This window comes from Hibiscus syriacus, unplaced genomic scaffold, assembly GCF_006381635.1.
Source record: "Hibiscus syriacus cultivar Baekdansim isolate YM2019G1 unplaced genomic scaffold, ASM638163v2 tig00116976_pilon, whole genome shotgun sequence".
NCBI classification, from domain to species: Eukaryota; Viridiplantae; Streptophyta; class Magnoliopsida; order Malvales; family Malvaceae; genus Hibiscus; species Hibiscus syriacus.
Window position 1 is genome coordinate 544,801 of NW_024063500.1, and position 27,267 is coordinate 572,067.

The 27,267-nt window shown below is 34.1% G+C and overlaps 1 protein-coding gene across 1 annotated transcript; it reads right to left on the reverse strand.

The window, feature by feature from the left end:
* Positions 1 to 5,628: 5,628 nt before the first annotated feature.
* On the reverse strand, positions 5,629 to 14,775 carry LOC120192728. The gene is made up of 2 exons (XM_039195461.1): positions 14,766 to 14,775; positions 5,629 to 6,584 (listed from the first exon to the last, which is right to left on the reverse strand). The coding sequence occupies exon 2, from the start codon at positions 6,537 to 6,539 to the stop codon at positions 5,922 to 5,924; it is 618 nt and encodes a 205-aa protein (XP_039051392.1). The 5' UTR covers positions 6,540 to 6,584; positions 14,766 to 14,775; the 3' UTR covers positions 5,629 to 5,921.
* Between the last annotated feature and the right edge of the window lie 12,492 nt (positions 14,776 to 27,267).

Below are 27,267 nucleotides of genomic sequence, written 5' to 3' on the forward strand. Positions count from 1 at the left end.
AAGATAAAAGGGAAAGGTCACCTCACCTGAAGCTTCCTTAAGGAAAAAGAGGAGTAGCATTGCAAATTTCTTTAGGGTGAAGCTTTCTTGGAATTAATCTTAAAGGATAACAACAATGGGAAAATAGTAATACGTCATTTTTATTTAAATATAACTACTATAAAAAGATTGAATATAAATAGACATCTCAAAGTTAATTATCATCAGTTAGAAAAACAATAAAGCTTGATCTGATTTGGATGATGTAAATATAAGAAAATGATGCGATGATAACCGTAGGCATGGAAGATGTGATTTGGGCTTTGCTCACACAAATTGTTTGCCCTCCAAATTCTTAATATACAATTTCCACACGTAAACAGCTTTTCCAGTTGAGATGAGACAGATAAGATGACAAACAATGAACAATACCAAAATCCAATAAAAATACACAAATTCAAGACAAAGAGGGCAAGTAAAAGCAACATCATCCTTTTTCCACAGATTAGGCTAACTTTATCCATAATGACAAGTCAGAGGCCATAGCAACCCATTCTAATCCCATTTTCAGTTTTCACAACAAAACGAAGTTTCTCCACAAAGAGACAAACAACGTTGTTGAATGCTCTTTGTAAGAAGTAATGCAGCAACAAGAGGTGGGGGCACCATGGAAAATAGCTATCCATCCCTATCCAATGGAATCAATTATCATCATCATGGAACAAACCCCCACATGGGGGAATGCATCAGCTCCTCTCAAAACACTGCATTTTTTTATTCAGATCAGATATCTAGGATACATCTGATGGTCATGAATATGTTGCTCAAGTTGAATTGCCATAAATTTTATATAACTTTATCTTATAAAGTAGATATATCATATGAATGGTCTCATGTTCTTGACTATTGACTACATGGATAGAATGATGATTTTATATTAGAGAGAGAATTCTTATAATTTTAAAAGGAGATAAATTTATAAAATTACATGAGAGAAAAAATAAATTATCGATAGAAAATATAATAATTTAAAATTTTTAGAGACAACAATTTATATATCCTGGTTAATTTATCTACTTTGGTTTCATCACATGGGTTGCCACTTGCCAGATTATGATATTATATTTATTTCATGTTGGTTGTTTTCAATATTATGATCGTATTTAAAGGATGGATCAAACGAGAATAAATTGGAGATTGAATCATATAAGAGGGTAGCTACTATGACTCTATGTTTATGTTTTTAATCTCAGAAAATGCCATTTCTTTTATTGGTAAGGATAATCTAATTATTAAATCGATAGAGTTTACTTATGAAATAAAAATTGAGAAAATAACCTCAGTGACCGAAAATAACTTATAATATACGATTTTAATAATTTTTTTTGCATTTGTAAAAATAACCAAAAAATTCGCAACGGAAACTCCTATTTCGCAACACAATTTCCAAATTTGCAACGCTGATTATCGTTATAGGTAAACACATCGCAACGCGAATTTCGTTTTCGCAACGCGAATTTCGTAAATCGAATTCGCCAATTTCGCAACTCAATTATCGATATAGGTAAACACGGTAGAAAAAATTTGGTCAAAAATCCGAATTCGCCAATTTGAAAACTGAGTTGCGAATTTGGCAAATTCGTGTTGCGAAATGTAAAATCTCGCCTCTTAAAGAAAAATTCATTTCGACAATTCGTTTGTTTGGTTAAAGTTAAACTAACGAACGAACATGAACATACCCTCGTTCATGTTTGTTCAATTCATTTACAGGTGTAGGTTTAGCTGAGTGATTCAGACTTAGCAACTGGGATGTCTCAGGTTGAAAACCACTCCAGTGTATTTTATGTCCTTTAATTTTTTTCTTTAAGAGGCGAGATTTCACATTTCACAACACAAATTTGTCAAATTCGCAACTCAGTTTTCAAATTGTAGAATTCGGATTTTTTACCGGATTTTTTCTAGCGTGTTTACCTATATCTATAATTAAGTTGCGAATTCAAGTTGTGAAATTGGCGAATTCCCGTTGCGAATAGTTGTGTTTACCTATATCGTTAATTCGAGCTGCAAAAATTTTCATGTTCGCGTTGCGAATTCCAAATTCGCAACTTGGAAATTGTGTTACGAAATTGGAGTTCGCGTTACGTTTTTACAGTTTATTTTTGTAAATTCAAAAAAAATAATTAAAATCATATATTATAAGGTATTTTCAGTCACTAAAATTATTTTCTCAATAAAAATACCAATTTCATCATTGATAATAGACTATCGTTAATTTGTTTAAGATCGAGGATGTGATATTGACTTTTTTAGTGGGGAAAACCCTAGCGTATATAAAAATAATTATAAATTTTAAAATATTAATATACTTAAAAAGTTTACTAAGATATCCATTTAGGTTGAAGATTAGAGGCATAAACTTAGTGATCTTAAAGCTACTACATTGTAATTAAATAAACCCCTCTAACATCTATAATAATATAATATAAATTTAGACAAACTTTGAATAGATGGAAATACCTTTCATTTTTTATTATATTACTAATTTGACATTTAACTTTTTTAAAAGGAAACTTTAAATAATTTATAATAATTATAATTATACTTATTTTAAACAGAAATACATATGTATCGATGTAAAGTTAATTGTTTATCAAACATGTAGTTTAAGAAGTTGTTTATTAACCCACTTGATCATGAATATTATATCATATTATTTTTGTATCTTTTGACTTATGCTTTATGTGACACTTAATTATTTTTTATCTTAAAATTACTTTACATCTCTTTCTTATATAATTTTTAATAGATTATGTTTGTATACAGAGTCTTCGGACTACGCTTAAGTTTTTAACTCAATTTTTTTATTTATTTTTCTCTTTCAGACATTGACTCCCACAGAACGATGAGTTCACGTATAGGACCAGGGAAAACCAAAACAATGTTCCATAGCCTGTACCACCACTGCTAAAACTTCCACACTACCGGACAATGGCAAAACAAATGACTAACGGATTCCATCTCCTCGCTACAGATCACACAGGAGTTTGACGACACACTCCCTACTCCCCTCTTGGCAAGTTCAACCAACGTCAGAATTCTATGCAACGCAGCCCTCTAAACGAACACTTCCACTTTAAGCGGCGCAAGGTTGGACCAGACAAGGCTCTAGAATTTATCATCAACAGAATCTCCACTAGCAACGAACAAGCAAAAACTGTTAGGTGTGTAGGTGTAAGATGGGGATCCGATCCATATTAACCTGTCCGACACAGGGCGATCAGCGATAGCACACCCAAAAACTCCTCCCATATTCCACGTTCCCACTCGAAAAGCCCTCGCCTTACCTCAATCCTCCACGACCATAAGCCATTGTCCAAAGAACGAAATTCAGACACTTTACTAGCCTTTTTCACAGCCAGACCATAAATGCTAGGGTAGGCAACCCGAAGAGATGGAACTTCAGTCCAATAGTCATTCCAGAAGTCGGTGAATTCACCGTTCCCAACATGGTATCTGATGTTACTGACAAACGGGTCGTCGTCTGTCCTAAGGGGCGCGGAAATATTCCTCCAGACCCAATACTCTGCTAGCGGCAGCGGATTTTAGAGACGAGGGTGAAATAGTTGAAACCACACTTAGCTATTATTAGTTTCCTCCAATGGCTCTCAGTATCGCTCCCAATCTCCACAACAATTTATTCAGCATCGCGCGATTCTTGGTTCTCAAATCGACGATACCTAAGCCCCCGAGCGATCGAGGCTTACAAACCAAGTCCCACTTCACCCAATGGATTCCTCTCCCGTTATTAGATCCCCACAAAAAAAAAACTTGCAATCAACTTATTCAAATTTTTAGCAACTGCAGCGGGCATATGGAAAATAGACAGAAAATATACCGAATTATTAGATAGAACTGATTTCACCAATATGACGCGCCCACTGAAAGATAGAAATTTTTGCTGCCATCCCCAAGCCTAGACTGTAATTTTTCCACAATTTGATTCCAAATCTCAATAGAGTTCTTGCACTATCCTAGCGGAAGACCGAGATAAGTAGTGGGAAGCCGGCCCCACCCACACTTGATAATACCAACTCACTCCTCAACCCGACCATTCTCGACATTAACCCCAAACAAATTAGACTTACGAGCGTTGAGCTTAAGGCTAGACGCCACTTCAAACACCCAGAGGATACGTTTGATATTACGGACCTGCTACAAATTGGCCTCAGAAAAAACGATTAGGTCGTCAGCGAATTGGATATGTGATAACCGAAACTCATTTGTACCCACAGGCACTCCTTGCACCATCCCCAGAGCTGAGGCTTTTGAAAACAAACCACCAAGGGCTTCTCCAACGAGGTTAAACAACAATGGTGAGAGTGGACACTCCTAACGGAGCCCTTTCTTTATCTTGAACTTCTTGGATGGGGAACCGTTCACTAGGACTGAAATCGAAGTCGTCAAGATGCACAAGCGAATCCACCTTTGCCATCTCTCTCCAAAACCCATTTTCATCATAATGAGATCTAGGAAGTCCCAATCTACAGAATCATAGGCCTTCCAAAAGTCTGCCTTAAATACGATTGCTTCTCTTTTTCTCCGGTGTAAATCGTCTATGAGTTCGTTTGCAATCAGTGAGCAATTCATTTAAACATTTGCCTTAATTATTTAAGTTTTTAAAGATTATGAATATTTAAACAGAGTATAGATATTCAAATAGAAAATATATATTTAAGTATCGATAAATATTGATAGTGAATAAATGATTTCGATATTAAAATGACACATTAAAATCCCTTAAATTGTCTAGTATCGAACCTAAATTTATATATTGTAATACATATTTAACTGATTTCAGGCAAAATTTTAGAATTTATCCCTTTCTTAATTGAGAGATAAAAACACTTTGAGTACCTTTGAAGCACTTTCTGTAGTGGTAATAATTTCACCTTCACATGATCCCTTGGCAACTTCAAGAGCAATTCAAAAATTTTAAATTTCCTTTATTGATGTTTATTAGGTATGAAATTAGTTGTCCTACACACCCACTACCAAATTTCTTCAATATACAAAGACAGATATTTATGGTTTCTTTATTTCTTTAATCCCATATATATATATACATATATATGTATAATTGTGTTTTAATTTAATCATCTTTAATTTCATTATTATTTAATTGTTTATTGTTTTCATATTTCCCCTTTCTTTCCATCAAATTTAGCAAAGGTAAGCATATCTTCAAGTTCAAGGTCTAAAATAAATTCAGTTCCAACTCGCCCTTGCGTGTCCATTTAGATAAATTTTCGCCCACTTTTAGGAGTTGTCCAATTTCGATACCTGCAAAACAATCAAATATAAAACAATTAAAATGACAAATAAATGAAAATTTAAAAATAAAACAAAATTAAAGGGAAAAAAGACGGAACATACGAAAACGATGAACGGGATGAGTCAACGGGAGAAAAGAACAAACGGGACAAACTTCTGAAATGGAAAATGGGAAATGGTGAACGGAAAACGACAAACCAAACGGATCACGAGAAAGAAAACTAAGATGGAATGGAAGGTGCTTAATGTCTCCATCAAAATTAAGATCTGGCTTGGGAATTATTGATTAAAATCCAATTAGATTAGAATTAGATTAGATTCTTTTTTTTTCTCAAGGCTCCTCAAATTTGCCATTGCCTGCGAATATATGTATTTACACCAACAAACTATATGATAATTTGTTCCTCGGATTTTACGGTTTCGGTCACCCGGAGTACACTAAAAATCATGTCCGCCCCGAATCCCTCGTCCAGATCTCTAACCTTTTCGCCAGTATCTTACTTCAACGCTACAGTCCGGCGTTACTCCAAAGCTCGATCTCTTATCACCAGAAAATCTCGGATACTCAACCAAAAAACATTAGAAGCTTACACATACCGCGAAAGGGATCTTTATAAATCCTCCGCTTTTGACATCACGGAGAGCCGGCTAGGCCTAGGCTGGAACGCTGCTCGGCGACGTTGCTGGTGAGATGAAGGTCTAATCAAAGCCGACAACGCTCTCTTAACCAGATCCCCTTCGACTCCTCCAATTCTCACCAGAGAGTTCGTCATCGCAGATCTACGCGCGTTGAGCCTATTACTTGGCGCGTAACTGGACGCCGCATGCGAATTTTTGAAACTCTTATGAAGGCTGCAACGGAAGGAACCAGGATGCGTCGTGGGAGAACACATACAAGAACGCTTCGGCTGTTGCTTCTCCAAATTCCTAACGATCTCGGTGTTTCTACGGACGGTGGTAATCGAACGGTTCGGTGAGATCGGACGGTTATCAAGCGTGAATCGCACGGACGGCGCGGACTGCGAGTGGTTGTAGATATTGACACGTGACGGAGATAAGGATCTGTGTTGATTAAAGAAAGTTGAGGAGCGTGAATAAAAACTTGAACTCGAGAAAGCAAAAGCTGATGAAGAAGATGAAGACTCTGAAGCGTAGTGAGAGCATAACCGGCCGGATGGGGATAGGGATCGGAGAACCGGACCGCTAGTTCGTCTCGAAGATGTCGCCATTTTTTCTTGTATTGCGGAGGAGAGAGAGAAATCGTGAAAGTGAAGGGAGGAGAGTTTTTTTCTACTATTTTTCTAAAAAGCCGTGTTTGGCAGTTTAGTTGGGCAAACCTAGCTTTACTCGAGCCATGCATTTATAGGCTGAGGGGGGGTTTGAAATTTCGCGATATTTTCAAAGTAGGTATTTCTAAATCTTTGGTTTTGCAGTTTTACCCCTGAACTCTGTGATATTTATTTTCAATGTCGTTGTCATTATTCTTTGCCGCTGCACTGTCATTGTTACTTTAAGAAAATATAAAGAAAAGTTGGAATTTATCTGTTTTATTTAAAATTTAGTAAAATTAAAAGAATTATTAAGTCATAAAATGTTCATTTGAATAATTTGAAATTATTATAAAATAACATTTATTTAAAAAATTAGTTATTTTAAATGTATATATCTTGTAAATACAGTTACTTAAACCTATGATTTTTTAAAGAGATTAACATTCTCTATTATCACTAGGGATGTTCGATAGCTGTAAAATATTTTTTGAAAAATATTTTTCTCATTTTTTTTGTATTTGATTGTCCTTAATGTAATTCATTTTTCTAATTTCTTTAAATTTTTTATAAAATATTTCACCATCTGATTTTTCGTAAAATATTTTTCTTAACTATTCATTTCAAAGTATATGTACATAAAGTGATATTATTTTATTTAATATTAACATAATATTTAACATAGTTTTAATAAAAATATTCAATATTCAAATATATATACAATATAATTTTAATAATATATTTTTAATATTATATATATACTCAATTATATTATAATAATATATGATATTATATTTTTAAAATTTAATAATATATAATAAACTATTAATATAACAAATATTATTTATTATTTTCATAAAGATAATATTATTGAATTAGTAATAATAAGTAATATTATTTAATTTAATATTAAAATAATAGTTTATTATTATTTTAATATATTATTAATTATTAAAATATTTAAAATATATTTATTATTTTTTAATAATATAATATATAAGTTGTTTTTATTATATAATATATTCAGTTATATAATAAATCATAAATATAATTAATATTATTTTCATAAAAATATTATTGAATAATTAATAAAGAGTAATATTATTTAATATTAATATAATATTTTATTATTAGTTTAGTTAATATATCAATTATTAAAATATATTTGTTAATAAAATTATGAAAATAATATTTTAATAATAATCTTTACATAAATAATCTAATATTTAAAAATAATAATATTTATTATATTTGATATTTATAATAAATAATTTTATGAAAATTTATCAACTAGAAATGATTTACATAGTATTATCAAAATACTCTAAAATATTTTCCAAAAACTATTTTCTAATGTAATTCATTTTACGTAAATCATTTTTCAGGTAATTAATTTTACGTAAATTATTTTCAGAAAATCAATTACAGTATATCAAACAGACTCAAAGATTACTAATTATTTCAGTCGTGAAATACTTAATTTTCAAATAATGAATTATTAATATAAAATTTAAGTTATTTAGTGAAATATGCAAAAAAGTTGATGAAAAACTTTAATTTTTAGGATTGTATTAAATAGTATTAATAAAAAATTATTTTGTTTTATTTTTTTAATAATATAATATAATTATAAGGTGATATATATTAAAAAAAAATTCAATAATTGATAACGTACATATAATATATAAATACAGTTACTAAAACTTAAAATTTATAAGAAGTAATACTTCTATTAATTATTAACATCATTTAATAAATTTAATTTGGTTTATCTTGTTATGATATAAGAAAGAATTACAAATTCGTACTTTCTCTTCAAATAAGAAATGATAGAGAGAGAGGAAACTAGAGGACTTGAGTTAATTTGATTTAATTAACCTTTAAAATATAATAAATGGGAAATCAAATATAATATTCTTCCTGATTTTAAAATAACAGCGTAAAAGACGGAGCAACTGACCACAGCTGGCAGGGGTCAGTTAATGCCCGTTATTTGTTGAACAGACTGACAGCTTTTGGAACATTGAAAAGCTTTGCTATTTTGCTGCCACGTACGTTATCAGCTAAATGACACCACTGACACACTCTTTTTTTAAATTCCATCGCCTAATATCTTTCAAATTTTAAATTTTGGATAAAGTACACATGTAGTTCCTAAATTATTAAAAATTCTAAAATAGTCCCTAAACTATAAGATATTACTTTATTAAGTCTCTCGACTATTAAAACTTACAAATCATCTGGCTATTCATATATTACAAACTCGTCCTTTTTTGAAAAATTAAAGGCAGTCTAAGCTACACGTTAACTTACTCACTGTGATATGATAAAATTTGATCATAAAATCTCAAACGACTATCATATCTAAGTCAATAGATTAACTTTAAGATTAAATTGTCACAATTTCTAACAAAAAATGATGAGTTTGAATTATATGGATAGTTAGGTGACTATTTTATAATTTTTAGTTGTTAAGTGACTCAGCAAAACAACACCTTATAATCTAAGGATATTCTGTAATTTTTAATAATCGAATGACTCAATAAAACAATGCCTAGTAGCCGAATACCATTTGTATATTTTACTCTAATATTTTTATACACTTGAAAAGTTAATTAAATTTTATGGCTATTCATATATTACAAACTCGTCCTTTTTTGAAAAATTAAAGGCAGTCTAAGCTACACGTTAACTTACTCACTGTGATATGATAAAATTTGATCATAAAATCTCAAACGACTATCATATCTAAGTCAATAGATTAACTTTAAGATTAAATTGTCACAATTTCTAACAAAAAATGATGAGTTTGAATTATATGGATAGTTAGGTGACTATTTTATAATTTTTAATTGTTAAGTGACTCAGCAAAACAACACCTTATAATCTAAGGATATTCTGTAATTTTTAATAATCGAATGACTCAATAAAACAATGCCTAGTAGCCGAATATCATTTGTATATTTTACTCTAATATTTTTATACACTTGAAAAGTTAATTAAATTTTAGTGATTATATTTATATAGTACATAAAATGTTTTTTTACTCTTTATATTTTTAAATAATTTAAATATCATTTAATGTTGTTTTTTAAGAATATAGAAAAGGATTATTAAATTTTAAACTAGCTATCTAATATTTTTCTTTTATAAAAAATTAAATATAAATGACTTAATAAATAAATATATAAATATAAAATATGGCAATCAACCTTCTTGCCAATTACTCAATTCCTTAACACAATTTATTTAAGTTTAAATTAAACTCTAATCATATCATATCATAATTATATTAATTTCATTTTATAATTCAGGTGTAATATTATAATAATATTTGTGTGATTCAAATGAAGGAGTCAACTTTAAGATTAAGATTTGGAGTTGTTAATCGACTTGACTCAACAATTGAATCCAAAATAAATCATATTAACTTCTTTATGAATATTAATGATTATAACTGTCGGTTTTTTTCTTCTTCTTCTTCTAAAACACAATATAAATTAAAATCAACTGTATTATAAATCTTCAAATTACAACAAGATTCTAATCAAATTGCTAACTTGTTAGAAACGGTAAGAAAATTCATTAAGCATTATAAAAATTACAAGAAAATGTTACAACTTCTTTTTAATATTATTTTTACAGAATTTTTTTATAATTTATCTTACAAAATTAAAAAAAAATGATATCGAGTTCTTAAACAATTTTACCCATTCTTCTATAGTTTTTTTTTTTGTAAGCAAGACTCGAATTTAAAGAATTTTGTTAATTTAAAGGCCAAAAGCACTTTGTGAAAGCCAATTTTAGGTATTTCAAGCTAATCAACTATTTCATGCTGGTAATATTCTAACATTTTGTGCAAAACAACATGAAAGACACGTAGCTAGTCTCATGTGGAAATATTCCCAAATTGAGTTCCAAAGTAATTCACTTTATTGAACATTATAGTATATTATAATATTAAAATACATATCATATTAAATACTTATTTTGTTAACTATATACCTAATCATAAATTGACAGCTTTGGACATGCGAAGACGTGTTAGCACTTAGCCGCATCGTGGGGATTAATTACAGTATTAATATATAATTTTCGATGAAAAATATTAATATTTGATTCTTATTGGGGCGGCCAGCTTTATTTTTTCTATAATTAAGCACTTAAAAGAGATAGTAATTAATTCAGTAGTACACATTTATTTTTCATCTGCTAATTTATTCAATTTGGAAATAGTGGGATCTGGAAGAGCATTTTATGTGAAGTTATTTGATAATTGATACTTGTTGTACATGATTTTATTAAAAAAATTAAATAATTAAAATAAAAATATGAAAATAAGTATGATATTAAATAAATAGTTTGTCTAATATTTTTTATGAAATAATATTTGAATCTTTTTCTTTTTGACGATATATGTTTCCGAAGAATCAAAGAATAAATACTAATAATAATAATAATAATTTATTATTAATATTTAAAGACATAATATCAAAATTAACCCAAATATTTATCAAAACAGCGTCAATCTCGTGGTTCAAAGAATGAGCCAAACAGAGAACTAAACGACTCTTCAAATTAATAAAGGAAGAACGAAAATTGATTACATTTCAAATTAATGAAGATATTTATTAAAAGTTAAATCAATAAATCATTTCCATATCTCTCTTTCGGCAGTACCTTTTGATTATTTATAATTAGTTAGATGTATATATGTATAACAATGATTAAAGAACCATCCCAATGTTGAAATGTCTTATTTTGCATTTTAAGGGTTAATTATATCCGTAGTTGTTGAATTATTAGTAAAATTACATTTGTATCATTCAATTTAAAAAAAAATGTTTATATCATTAGACTAATCGTTTTTTATCATTTTAATCATTGGACTATTAACTTCTGAAAGAAGGATGACATAATCATTAAATATTTGATATAAATATATATTTAATGAACAATATTTATATATTTTATTAATTTGTTTCATAATTATCTGTTTTTTTCCAATGCTTTGGACGGATGGGTCTCCGCCAAAATTTGAAAAGAAAGAAAATTTGGGGTGTTGAGTTTAAGTTTATAGCAATAGAAACGTTTATTAAGAGATCAATTTAATAAAACTTATTTAATTTTTTAAGGAGCAAGCTGAAGATATATTAACATATCAAGGATTATTTTTTTATAATTATATATCAATTTGATAAAAATAAGATTAATTTATGTTATCGTATTAATTATTTAATGATCATGTCATTGACCCGTTAGTAGTTAACGATGTAGCAAGTAAAGTGATATAAAATGAGTCCAAGGATGGAAACATAATCTTTTAAATAAAATGACGAAATATAATTTTACTAATAGTCCAATTAATGTAAGTGTAATTTATCTTATTTTATTATTATTTGTGGATGGTTGAAAGGTTTCCTTTTGTAATTGGTGGCTACATCTCCATTAGTTGACATTTAAATTCTGAACTATTCAACACCATTGTAAAAATGTTAGCTTTTTTATTTTAGTATATGCTTTTATTTTTATGAAACTATTTTTGAAAGGTTTTTAAAATTGTGATATTCTTTTGATTGTTTGAATATTTTTAAGAAAAAAAATTAGTAATGTATTTTATAATTTAAATAAAATAATATGTTTACACAATTTTATATATAATTACAACAATGTTTCTGACGATTTTTATTTTTATTTTTTTCCAAGTTCAAGTGTTAAGAAACGTGAGAAATTGCAAATAAAATTCTTACATGTTGGGTTAATAATTTTTTCTTTATATAATTAAGAAATATAAACATGAATTTTTTTAATAGGAATTTATTTTTAAAAAAGAACATTTCCGAAATAACTACAAGTAGTTTTATGAATTGGTAAACAAAAGGCTCCACTTCCTTCAATTTCATGTGCATTTTTTTATTAATCTAGGGCACTTTATAAGTGGTAATATATGTTCTAAAGATTTTTTAACCATTTTACAATGAATGTTCAAATTTTATGTAGTTATTGGTGTTTGAACTCGAGACCTTTAGAAAAAATAATGACTATTATTTTAATTATTGATGTCATTTGATTTATTCAATTTTACTTGAATTTTAATTTTTAAAGAAGTTGATATATAAATATAATAAAATAAAGGTTGTTCGCCGGCAGTTCTTACCCTTAGGCCTTAAACGAAGAATCAAATTTCAAAGGAATAATAACACAATAAAGATGGTAGGCTGAGGTCTCCGAATTTTAATATCTCAACTTTAAATTTTATTGTACATAAATATTATGTATAGTTTTTCACTTTAAATTTTATTGTATTTTGAGCTCTATGTAAATTATGTTTAGATATATTCTAACTATTTTCTTTTAACAATTTTTACTTAGGAGAAAGGAAAGGGAAAGTTTACTCATAATAGGTGTTGAATTCACAACTTAGGAGAAATGAGATGTGTTAATTAAAAAATTTTAACCACTTTCTCAAGAGATTGTTAACATTCTAATATTTTTTAATAGATATATTCTAACTATTAAATCATTTACTTATCATGTATTAATAATTATTTTATTATTATTATAGATATATTAATTATAATTATAATTTTATTTATATATCATATTATAAATTATGATTATAATTATAATTATATGAGTATACTAACAATAATCATGAGTATAAATTAGAAAATGGGTATGGAATGGGCCAACAACAACAAAAGGCCACAGTACCTAAGTAGCTGTCTAAAACCTAGCCGCCCACATTGGGCTCATTTTTAAAATTAAATTGCACCAAAATGTTTTTAAAATGAGAAAATAATCTCAGTGACCGAAAATTCTTTATAATATACGATTTTGACCAACTTTTTTCGATTTGCCAAAATGACCAACAAAATCGCAATGCGATCTCCAGTATCGCAAACAGTTTCCAGATTCGCAACGCGATTTTGACTATCGCATTGTGATTTTCCAAATTCGCGTTGCGATTTTAGAAAATCGCAATGCGAATATGTAAATCGCAACGCGATAATACATAATCGCAACTCGATTCTGACTATCGCAACGCGATTCTGACTATCGCAACGCGATTCTGACTGTCGCAACACTGAATTTCAAATTCGCAACAGGTTTTAGTTTCCAACACAAATGTTTTGGGTATATAACTACGCAGCAGCAGCAACTCATAACCTAAATCCCTAAATCGCAACTCATTCCTTCTCCATCTATCACTCTCTCCGGCGACATCCGTTCATATATCCAACGACATCCTTCCCCATCCGGCAACAGGTTTTAGTTTCGCAGCTCGTTTGTTTAGTAAATTAATTTACAATAATGAAATCATCTAATCTTGATCATGTTTGGATAGATTTGTGTTTTGGAGGGTCATGAGAGAATGTTCATGGTGTTTTACAATATATGCCTTTACCCATGAATCTTCAACTAAAGCTGCCATTAAAAGAGTTAACTTATGAAACTCTAATGTTACGTGTTGCAAATAAATTGAATTTAGAGTACTCGTAACATTAAAACTTCAATTTAACTATTTTAATGCCTTTACCCATGAATCTTCATCTAAAGTTTGTATTTTACAATAAAGTTTATTTGTTTAGCCGACAATGAAGATGTTGAACGATCCATTGCTTACATTAGTGTTTCGCAAGATGATGTTACATTGTATGCTGTTGAACCTAGAAGTAGTGAAGTTGGGTCAGTAGCAGGTAGTAATCAACTAAGTTTTTCAACCCCAGTTTATGGTGCTCAAATTTAATGGTTCCACCACAATTTCATCACCAAGCAAATTTTGTTTCAACACTTTCCAATACCAAACAATCTCAAAACCCACAACCTTTCCCTAATCCAAATCCCAATCAACTTTCAGCACCAAATTCCGGTTTTCGTATTGACCAGTTAGACGATGATGAGCCAACAGAAAAAATTGTGAGTACTAGTCAGTATTCGAATTTGATCTTGGTCAATACCCGGACTTTGATATTGATCAATACTCGAATTTTGATGATATTTCAGAAGAAAAACAGACCCTGCGTGTAATGATTTTGATATTGGTCAATACCCAAATTTTGATGATGAAACAGCCGCTGCCGAGAAAGATGTTGTTGATAATGAGGAGTGTAACACCCCAACCCGTACCCGACCCGAATACAAGTTCGAGGTGTCACATTGACTTTTCAAACTTTGACTCTTTTGAAAAACAGAGAAATTTAAAACTTTGTTTAAAGCAAAATACGTTAATTTACATAATAATGACCACAAAATACAAACTCGATCAGAGTACTCGTAATTAAGGACTTATTACATGCCAACACTTTATACACAACAAAATACCTACTTTGTCGATTACTTCTGATCTGATCTCTTAGTAGTAATGATACTGTCTTTGCCACTTCTATTCTTTCTCTTCTCGTCTCTTGGTACCTACGTGTAAATCACTTACACGCTAAGTAATAGACTTAGTGAGACAATAAATAAACATTTAACAACAAATTCATGAATATGCATTCTTATCATTTGATCATGACATTTCAACATGCATATATCTATTACACGATAACATATATAAGCATGTCATGCACATGTAAAACTTACCTTCTTGTGCCACTTTCACTTTAATTTATCTTTCAATTGTATTGCACATGTATATTATTTAGAATAGAGGTATGTGAGTACATTGAGGTTGTGCACTAATGCTGTCACCACAGCTCGATAAATTCCCTCATGGGGCACCGAACATTCGTTCAGTATTGATATTTATCCCGAAGGACCACATGATATGTCCCGAAGGACCACTTGATATGTCCCGTATGACCACTTGAATATGTCCCGAAGGACCACTTGAATATGTCCCGTATGACCACTTGAATATGTCCCGAAGGACCACTTGAATATGTCCCGAAGGACCACTTGAATATGTCCCGAAGGATATGTCCCGAAGGACCACTTGAACCCTCGACTCTTGGCATGCCAACTATACCTATAACTCTCGTATCATATACTATGGGCATTTATTATGAATACATTTCTCATCACTTGTTCTTTCTCTTCTGTCACATACCACATGTATGTGTAACCATGTATTTCATATCATATCACATGTATCACGTATTACATATTCATATGTCATTTCATATAGTCACATAGCTTATCTCATTTCACATTGGTCATGTCTCATAGCATATATCACATATGCATATTATGTAACATATATAATAACCTATACTCATTTCATGTATTCATGCACATATAAGAATCACCAATCAAATAACATTTTAGGAGTCACTTCTTACCATAGTAACTCCATCACTGACTCATCGCAAGCTAATGTTCGTTCAATAATATAAGTACAATTAAAATTGCACTCACCTTAACCTTGTTTGATTTGAATCAATTCTAATCATTTGATCATTCCCGAACTTGTTTAGGCTCAATATCTACATAAATATAACATTTCAAAACAACTATCAGAAGCCTAAACCTTAAACTTGATGTTAATAACTTAAACCAGATTATTGAACCCAATTTTATTTTTCCTTTAGGGGAATCGATACCCCCTGTTCCCCCTGGACATTCTGGAAATTTTCGTCCAAGAGGGGGAATCGATTCCCATTCATAGGGTATCGGTTCCCTCTACCCAGAAATTGTATTTCAAGCCCGAAAATCATCAATTTTTCCTTCAATTCTTCTATATTAAGCTTTTTTTATGACATTAAACTCAACTACCATTACTTAAACCAACTTATATCCATGAAAATCATCTATAACTTCAAAATCCTATCCTTCATATGTAATTCAAGAATCATACTAAATTTTCCATGTTATCCAAACTTAATTCCAACACTTCTATCTTCTTATTCTCATAGATGACAAGTCAAATTCAACTTAAAATTCAACTTATCAACTCTATTTCAAAATTTCATTCAAAAACTCAAAATCTTTAATATCTCCTATACATTTCATCTTGTTGTTTTAGAACAAATTAAGCTTTCCTTAAGCTTAATTATCATATAGTGATCATAACCCAACTTTTAAAACAACAAATAACCAAGAAAATAGAAAACTCACATTTGTTGTGGCTTTCTCTCGTATGGAAGAACAAAGAGGAGAGATATTCTTCTTATCCCTTTCCCCCGTATATCCTTAACATAACACATTTAATCATTAATGTTTAAATGACCATTTTGCCCTTTAATTCTTTGGATAATTACTATAAACTTTTAGGAATATTTCTGAACAAATCATTAAACTATTCAAATATTCTACTTTAATCAACACATTCTGAAGTTTTACAATTTAGTCACTAACCCGTATTTTGAGATGTTACAAATCTCTCCCCCTTAAGAAAATTCATCCTCGAATTTTCATTGTACAAAGAGATGGGGATATTGAATCTTCATGTCCACTTCACGTTCCCACGTCGCTTCTTCCACCTTGTGATTTCTCCACAACACTTTGACTAATGGAATAGTCTTGTTCCTTAATTGTTTGACTTCGTGAGCCAATATTTGAACATGTTATTCTTCATAAATCAAATCTGATTGAACTTCGATCTCTTCGGTAGTCACAATATGAGATGGATCAGATCGATATTTCCTAAGCATAGAGACATGAAAGACGTTGTGGATTTTCTCTATTTCAGGTGGCAAAGCTAATTGATATGCCACTGGTCCTACTCTCTTAATGATTTCATATGGTCTAATAAACCGAGGACTCAATTTTCCTTTACGTCCAAATCTCAATACTTTCTTCCACGGAGACACTTTCAAGAACACTTTATCTCCGATTTGAAACTCAATTTCTTTCCTTTTTAAATCAGCATATGATTTCTGTCTATCAGCTGCAGCTTTCATATTATTCTGAATTACTTGAACTTTCTCTTCTATTTCTTGAATCAACTCAGGACCAATAACTTCTCGATCCTTAAGTTCATACCAGTTCAAGGGTGTACGACATCTTCTCCCATATAAAGCTTCATATGGAGCCATTTTGATGCTTGACTGATAACTATTGTTGTACGCAAATTCAGCAAGTGGCAAATATTTTTCCCACGATCCTTTAAATTCGATAACACAAGCTCTTAACATATCCTCCAGAATTTGGATAGTTCGTTCAGACTGACCATCTGTCTGAGGATGAAATGTTGTGCTAAAATTCAATCTTGTGTCCAATGATCCATGTAAAGACTTCCAAAATCGTGATGTGAATCTAGAATCCCGATCAGAAACTATGAAAACAGGTACACTATGTAACCGTATAATCTCTCTGATATACAACTCAGCATATTTATCCATAGAGAAATCAGTTCGTACCGGAATAAAATGGGTTGACTTAGTTAACCTGTCTACAATCACCCATATTGAATCTCTGTAACCCCCCAGACCCGATCTGTAAGTTAGACCCAAACCTAAGTGGTCACATATCCCATTCAGAGGTTTTTTTTTTTTTTTTTTTTTTTTACAACTTATAGAATATTAAACAAAATATATTAATATTACAGATATGTCCAAAACGATAGCAAATACATGTCACCAAATATAACTTAAAACATATAAAAATATGTTCGTACAAAATAAGTAGTTGATCTCCCCTGATGCCAAATCTGCTAGCTTATGATCTGCTATTATCTGAAAAAGGTAAAAACTATAGAATGAGCTAAAAAGCTCAGTGTGCTCCAAACAGTGTATAAAACGTACGAATAAAATATTCCAGTAAAATCAGTTATCAAACATGTTTTATATATATATATACTACCCCCATCCATCAAGTCCAAATTATGTAGGTTCCCCAGAACCATACACCCACCAACAAGTCCAGTAAGGTCCTGAGCACACAGCAGAGGAGCCGGTAAATAAGGTCCTGAGCACACAGCAGAGGAACCTCCAGGTATACTTCCTCCAACATTATTTTCCCCAAAATAATCATATTCCGCTTATAACGGATATATGTATATCAAAAATTAAAACATAATTCAAGTCAAGTACAAAACAGAGTCCATGTCAAGTATCATATAAAAATTCAGATCAAATATCATATCAGAATCCATGTCAAAAATCAGATAAACTATTTATATGATAGTTTAAAACAGTAAAATAACACTGTCAGGAAACACACCTGTAACAGTCTGAGAAATCAGATAGGGAAGCCTATTACTGGGTCTGTCGATCACGTTCTGCTGCAGCGCTAGATCCTACGAATTGGAAAAACCCATATTGGAATCCTAATATAAATAATCTAAATATTATTTAAATAATATACTGAAACCTACGGGTAATTCTCGTATTACGCGGTTCAGACTGATCTGACGAACGGATAACACCGGACCTAATTGATCCTTGCTCAGGTGAAACACGAGTACCTTCATAAAATATTTTGTCGAATCAATTCTTAACCAAAACTCTTAAAAATAATCAAAACATTAAGATACTAAGCCTTTTTGAGTTCACATACTCGATTTGGAAATTTTGGGTCAGAATTTGGCAAAATAGACTTCGGAATCAAACTCAGGACGTCGAAAAACATAAAGTATGACCTTCTAAAATTTCGAATTCTTGGTCAAAATTAAAGTCAACGGTTTTGACTGACAATTTGGAGACTTTCGGGTTTGAATTTAGCAAAACGGACCCCAAAAACGGATTCGGGACGTCGAAAACTATCAGGATAGGTATTCTCGGTCGAAAACAAAGGTCGTTTAATAGCCGGTCAAAGTTCTGGTCAAAGTAGGTCAACAAACTTTCAAACATTTTACACAAATAGCACCATTTTCGAATTAATTCCCAGAATAGCACCAAAACCAAATTAATTCCCAGAATAGCACCAAAACCGAATTAATTCCCAGAATAGCACCGGTCAACGGTCAACGGTCAACGGTCAACGGGTCGGGTCAACGGTCGGGTCGGGTAAACTGGTCGGGTCGGGTAAACGGGTAAACGGGTCGTGACCGGTCAAACCGGTCAAAACCGGTTCAAAACCGGTTAAACCGGTCAAAACCAGTTTCCAGTGTTCACTCGCCTGCGGCGGTGCGTGTGGGCGCGTGCGACGTCCTCCGGGGCTCTAAAAATCACGGAAAAATTTCTAAAAATTATTTTGAGCGATTTCGAGATACTTACAAAGATCGGTTCAAATTTTTGAACGGCGGAGAGCTCGATTTCGACTCGGCCGAATCTTTGACTGATCCACCTCCCCACGCGCCGCCGTCAACGGAGATCGAGGATGACACCGGCGGACTCGGAACGGCACAAGGAACGCGATGGTGCGGGAGGTGTCGTAAACAGAGCAACGATCAGCGATGAATTTAAGATTTTCTCGGCGATTTAGCTAAAAAAATACATCGAGACTTTGACTGGAAATTCCCGGCGTTTGGCAGCGTTTCGCTTCAATTAATCTAAGGGATTTGTTCCTCGCTCGATGATGAACACGATGGTGTTTTCAAAACAATGATCGGAGGTCGGACGACGTCAGGATCGTGGTTGAAAGTTGAGATGCGTGGGGGTAAAACTTAGCAAATTGTTCTGGTATGAAACCAGAATCAATTTGCACGCATATAAGAAGAAGAACAATCTGCCGACACTCCTTGGCATTATTCAGTGATTGGTCACTGAATTTCCTCCACTTTTTAAAACATGCTACAAGTTTTAAAAACTTCCAATTAAATCCTCAAATTTCACCAATTAACTTAATTAAAACCCCAAATTACAATTATATATTTTTTTTCAATTTTTCGGATTGTTACAATTCTCCCACTCTACAAGAAATTTCGTCCTCGAAATTTACCTTATGAAAATAGATGCGGAAATTGAATCTCCATTGACTCCAACGTCTCCCAAGTAGCTTCTGAGGGGCTACGATTACTCCATTGAACTTTGACCATTGGGATACGCCTATTCCGAAGAACTCGTTCATCTCTCTCTAAAACCTGAACAGGCTCCTCTTCATATGACAAATCAGGTCTCAACTCACCTCATCAACCTGAATGATGTGATCTGGATCTGGACGGTATCGCCTCAACATAGAAACATGAAAAACATCATGAATACGACTGAGCTGGGAAGGCAACTCAAGCTGATAAGCAACAGGTCCAACTTTCTTCAGAATACGATACGGCCCAATAAATCGCGGACTCAGTTTACCTTTACGTCCAAATCTCAATACCTTCTTCCATGGAGATACCTTGAGAAAAACCTGATCTCCAACTTCAAACTCGATATCCTTACGTCGCTTATCTGCGTATGACTTCTGCCTATCAAATGCCTCCCTTAAGCGATCACGGATCAGTCTAACAGTATCTTCAGTCTCTCGTACCAAGTCTGGACCCAAAGTTTTTCTATCATGCAACTCTGTCCAACATATAGGAGTACGACATCTACGTCCATACAGAGCCTCATACGGTGCCATGCGAATACTTGTCTGATAACTATTATTGTAAGCAAACTCAGCTAATGGCAAGAAATCTTCCCAACTACCACGGAAATCAATCACACAGCCCCGTAACATATCCTCCAACACCTGAATCACTCGCTCAGACTGTCCATCAGTTTGAGGATGAAAAGCTGTACTGAAATTCAAACGAGTACCCATAGCCTCATGCAAAGCTTTCCAAACCTGGAAGTGAATCTCGGATCTCGATCAGATATGATAGACAACGGAACACCATGAAGTCTAACGATCTCAGAAATGTACAACTTAGCCAGTTTATCCAGAGAATAATTAACCCGAACAGGGATAAAGTGCGCTGACTTGGTGAGTCGATCAACAATCACCCAGATAGAATCCTTTTTGGAAGGAGTTAGAGGAAGACCAGTAACGAAGTTCATCGTAATACGCTCCCATTTCCACTCAGGAATCTTAATTGACTGTAACAATCCAGATGGATGCTGATGCTCTGCCTTAACCTGCTGACAAGTCAAACACCTCGCCACAAAATCTGAAATATTTTTCTTCATACCAGTCCAAAAGTAGCGCTCTTTGAGATTATTGTACATTTTGTCCCCACCAGGATGCATAGCATAAGGACTACTATGAGCCTCCTGAAGAATAACTCGTTTCAACTCATCATCTTTAGGGACGCAGTAACGACTGTGAAAACACAAAATACCATCCTGATCCACAGTATACTCCGAACTCGATCCTTGCTTAACTTGTTCAATAATGGAAAGCAACGAGTTATCAAGGAGTTGTTTAGCCTTAATCTCCTCGGCCAAAGTAGGTTTAACCTGTAACTCTGCTAACAAACTATTATCATCAAATAAGCTCAAGTTGGCAAATAAGGCTCTGAGGTCTGATATCGCCTTACGGCTCAAGGCGTCTGCCACTACATTAGCCTTCCCTGGATGATATTCTATCTCAAAATCATAGTCCTTTAAAAGCTCCAACCAGCGACGCTGTCTCAAATTCAATTCTTTCTGAGTAAGCAGATACTTCAGACTCTTATGATCAGTATAGATATAACACTTCTCTCCGTAGAGGTAGTGTCTCCAGATCTTTAAAGCAAAAACCACAGCAGCTAATTCCAGATCGTGAGTAGGATAGTTACGCTCATGCGGCCTTAACTGACGTGACGCATAAGCGACAACTTTCATATCTTGCATCAAAACACATCCTAATCCAGAATGAGAAGCATCACTGTAAACAGAAAAATCCTTCCCAGATTCAGGCTGAATCAACACTGGGGCTTGAGTTAGAACAGTCTTCAATTTCTCAAAGCTAGTTTGTTGGTCCTCAGACCAGACAAATGGAACATCTTTCCTTAATAGTTTCGTCAGAGGAGCTGCAATAAGGGAGAACCCCTCAACGAAACGACGATAGTAACCAGCTAAGCCCAAGAAACTACGGATCTCAGAGACGTTTCTGGGTTGCTTCCAGTTCAGAATAGCCTCCACTTTGCTTGGATCCACCTGAATGCCATCAGCATAGACGATATGTCCAAGAAAAGTCACTTTGCTGAGCCAGAACTCACACTTGCTCAACTTAGCGTATAGCTTATTCTCCCTTAGAGTCTGAAGAACAATCCTTAAATGCTCCTCATGTTCTACTTCACCTCTAGAATACACCAGTATATCATCAATGAATACAACTACAAACCGGTCCAAATAAGGTCGAAACACTCTATGCATCAGATCCATAAACGCAGCAGGGGCATTAGTTAACCCGAATGACATCACTAAAAACTCATAGTGCCCATATCGAGTACGGAAAGCAGTTTTCGGAATATCCGAATCTTTCACTTTGAGTTGATAATAACCAGATCGTAAGTCTATCTTTGAAAGATAGAAGCCCCTCGAAATTGGTCAAATAGATCGTCGATTCTGGGCAGAGGATATTTGTTTTTCACCGTGAGCTTGTTCAGTTTCCTATAATCGATACAGAGTCTCAACGTCCCATCTTTCTTCTTGACAAAGAGAACTGGGGCTCCCCACGGTGATACACTAGGTCGAATAAATCCCCTGTCCAACAACTCCTGAAGTTGAACTTTCAGTTCCTTAAGCTCCTTTGGGGCCATACGATAAGGAGCCATTGAAATCGGGGTGGAACCAGAATAGACTTCAATCACAAACTCGACTTCTCTATCTGGAGGTAATCCAGGCAACTCCTCGGGAAAAACATCAGGAAATTCCTTGACAATTCGGATGCCTTCAATATCGGATTGCGATCTCCTAGTGTCCAAAATATAAGCAAGAAACGCCTCGGAACCCTTCCTGATCATCTTCTCCGCTACCAAGGCAGACACAACATTCGTCATAAATCCACGTCGTTCCCCGATCATTACAATCTTTCGATTATCGTGGGTCTTCAGAATAGCTCTCTTAGTCTCAAAATCAATATTTACTCGATGTTTGTCCATCCAATCTACGCCAAGAATCAAATCGAACTCTTCAAAGGGTAACTCCATCAGATCAGCCAGAAAAATCTCTCCATTGATCTCTATAGGGCACTCTCTAAAAATACGATCCAACACGATGGATTTGCCTAAGGGGCTTTGAACTATCACTGAACGCTCAGTATTCTCAACAGGAATATTTAGACCCTCAGAAACGGAATGTGATATAGGAATTTGTAGAGCCACTATCAAACAATGCAAAGTATGGAACTGAATGAATAGTAACAGTACCTGCAGTCACATTAGGCCCATCTCGATCTTGTCGAAGTCTAGCAGTGTAAACCAATGCAGGTTGCCTGGCCTCTGATCTGATTGGACCCCTACTCTGAGATGCTCGACCTCTATTAGCCGATCCAGGTGCTCTCTCCTGAGTACGACCACCTACAGGAGTCTGAACAGTACTCTGAGTACGAGCGGGAGTACGAGCTGGTGTCTGAAATGAACGATCTCGCTCTGGACAGTCCCTCAAAAAATGGTCACCAGAACCACACTTATAACATGTGCCCAATTTCATTCTGCATTCTCCAATATGATGTTTTCCACAGTAATCACATATCTTCAAAGGTTGCAACCCAGATGATCCACCATGTCTAGAAGAATGTACAATTGAAGAACCGGATGCAACAGGTCTGACACTCGCACCGCCTCTCTGAAATGAATCACCCCTGCCTCTCTTGCTAGGATGTGCAAAAGAATTAACAGAACCAGAAGGCCTCCTGAATCGGGTTTGAGCTCGATCACTATCTCCCTGTGCTCCATACCCAGTCGCTCTATTTCCTCAGCAGTCTTGGCTATCTCAACCAAAGCATCAAAATTCTCTCTCGATGGGTAGCGACTCGACTCCTGATCTCATACCTGAGTCCATTCTCAAACCTCAAGCATCGATCTGTCTCAGTGCCCACAAGTCCAGGAGCATATCGGCTCAATCGGATGAACTCAACCTCGTAATCCATAACAGACATATTACCCTGCTCCAGATTCTGAAAATCCTGGCGTCGCTCCTGCAGATATCTCTCTCCGATGTAGCGACTTCGGAGCGCGTCTTGAAAAAGATCCCATGTTAATTGGTTCCTCGGAATACTACCAGAAATGGATTGCCACCATCTGAAGCTTTCTTTCTTCAACATAGTTAGGGCCCCCTTTAACTTTTGCTCAGGTCTGAGGTCCATCTCATCCATAATCCTTTCTGTGTCCTCCAGCCAATACTCAGCGTCTGTCGGAGGTCCACCAGTAATACCCTCGAATGGTACTACACCAGCAGCAACCAGAGAATTTGAAATCTCCACTGCAGTCATGTTACTAGGGGCTCTAGCAGCTCTCTGAAACATGCGGAAGATAGCTCTATTAATGGCGTCTTCATTCATCTCAGAATCCTCATCTTCAGTGACGGGAGGGTCTCTCATAGGAGTAAACTGATCATCATGAGAAAGAGTCGGATCTACTTGTGGAACAGGAGGATCACGTGCTGACAACGGATCGTCTATCGTAACAGAAGGTCGAGTGACTCGCCCTCTACCACGTCCACGTCCTGTCCTACGACCTCTAGCAGCATTCATCGTTGGATCTATAAGGCTCTACAGAAAGAATTTGAAACATGTGTCAGATTAGCATCAGGGATCTCGATAAAACTTTAAATCATAACATAAGGTGACATTTTTTTTTTCTTAAAAATTCAAAGTTTAGGACCCATATACAGTCCGAGTGTTTAAAACCTGGCTCTGATACCACCAAATGTAACCCCCCCAGACCCGATCTGTAAGTTAGACCCAAACCTAAGTGGTCACATATCCCATTCAGAGGTTTTTTTTTTTTTTTTTTACAACTTATAGAATATTAAACAAAATATATTAATATTACAGATATGTCCAAAACGATAGCAAATACATGTCACCAAATATAACTTAAAAACATATAAAAATATATGTTCGTACAAAATAAGTAGTTGATCTCCCCTGATGCCAAATCTGCTAGCTTATGATCTGCTATTATCTGAAAAAGGTAAAAACTATAGAATGAGCTAAAAAGCTCAGTGTGCTCCAAACAGTGTATAAAACGTACGAATAAAATATTCCAGTAAAATCAGTTATCAAACATGTTTTATATATATATATACTACCCCCATCCATCAAGTCCAAATTATGTAGGTTCCCCAGAACCATACACCCACCAACAAGTCCAGTAAGGTCCCTGAGCACACAGCAGAGGAGCCGGTAAATAAGGTCCTGAGCACACAGCAGAGGAACCTCCAGGTATACTTCCTCCAACATTATTTTCCCCAAAATAATCATATTCCGCTTATAACGGATATATGTATATCAAAAATTAAAACATAATTCAAGTCAAGTACAAAACAGAGTCCATGTCAAGTATCATATAAAAATTCAGATCAAATATCATATCAGAATCCATGTCAAAAATCAGATAAACTATTTATATGATAGTTTAAAACAGTAAAATAACACTGTCAGGAAACACACCTGTAACAGTCTGAGAAATCAGATAGGGAAGCCTATTACTGGGTCTGTCGATCACGTTCTGCTGCAGCGCTAGATCCTACGAATTGGAAAAACCCATATTGGAATCCTAATATAAATAATCTAAATATTATTTAAATAATATACTGAAACCTACGGGTAATTCTCGTATTACGCGGTTCAGACTGATCTGACGAACGGATAACACCGGACCTAATTGATCCTTGCTCAGGTGAAACACGAGTACCTTCATAAAATATTTTGTCGAATCAATTCTTTAACCAAAACTCTTAAAAATAATCAAAACATTAAGATACTAAGCCTTTTTGAGTTCACATGCTCGATTTGGAAATTTTGGGTCAGAATTTGGCAAAATAGACTTCGGAATCAAACTCAGGACGTCGAAAAACATAAAGTATGACCTTCTAAAATTTCGAATTCTTGGTCAAAATTAAAGTCAACGGTTTTGACTGACAATTTGGAGACTTTCGGGTTTGAATTAGCCAAAACGGACCCCAAAAACGGATTCGGGACGTCGAAAACTATCAGGATAGGTATTCTCGGTCGAAAACAAAGGTCGTTTAATAGCCGGTCAAAGTTCTGGTCAAAGTAGGTCAACAAACTTTCAAACATTTTACACAAATAGCACCATTTTCGAATTAATTCCCAGAATAGCACCAAAACCAAATTAATTCCCAGAATAGCACCAAAACCGAATTAATTCCCAGAATAGCACCGGTCAACGGTCAACGGTCAACGGTCAACGGTCAACGGGTCGGGTCAACGGTCGGGTCGGGTAAACGGGTAAACGGGTCGTGACCGGTCAAACCGGTCAAAACCGGTTAAACCGGTCAAAACCAGTTTCCAGTGTTCACTCGCCTGCGGCGGCGCGTGTGGGCGCGTGCGACGTCCTCCGGGGCTCTAAAAATCACGGAAAAAATTTCTAAAAATTATTTTGAGCGATTTCGAGATACTTACAAAGATCGGTTCAAATTTTTGAACGGCGGAGAGCTCGATTTCGACTCGGCCGAATCTTTGACTGATCCACCTCCCCACGCGCCGCCGTCAACGGAGATCGAGGATGACACCGGCGGACTCGGAACGGCACAAGGAACGCGATGGTGCGGGAGGTGTCGTAAACAGAGCAACGATCAGCGATGAATTTAAGATTTTCTCGGCGATTTAGCTAAAAAAATACATCGAGACTTTGACTGGAAATTCCCGGCGTTTGGCAGCGTTTCGCTTCAATTAATCTAAGGGATTTGTTCCTCGCTCGATGATGAACACGATGGTGTTTTCAAAACAATGATCGGAGGTCGGACGACGTCAGGATCGTGGTTGAAAGTTG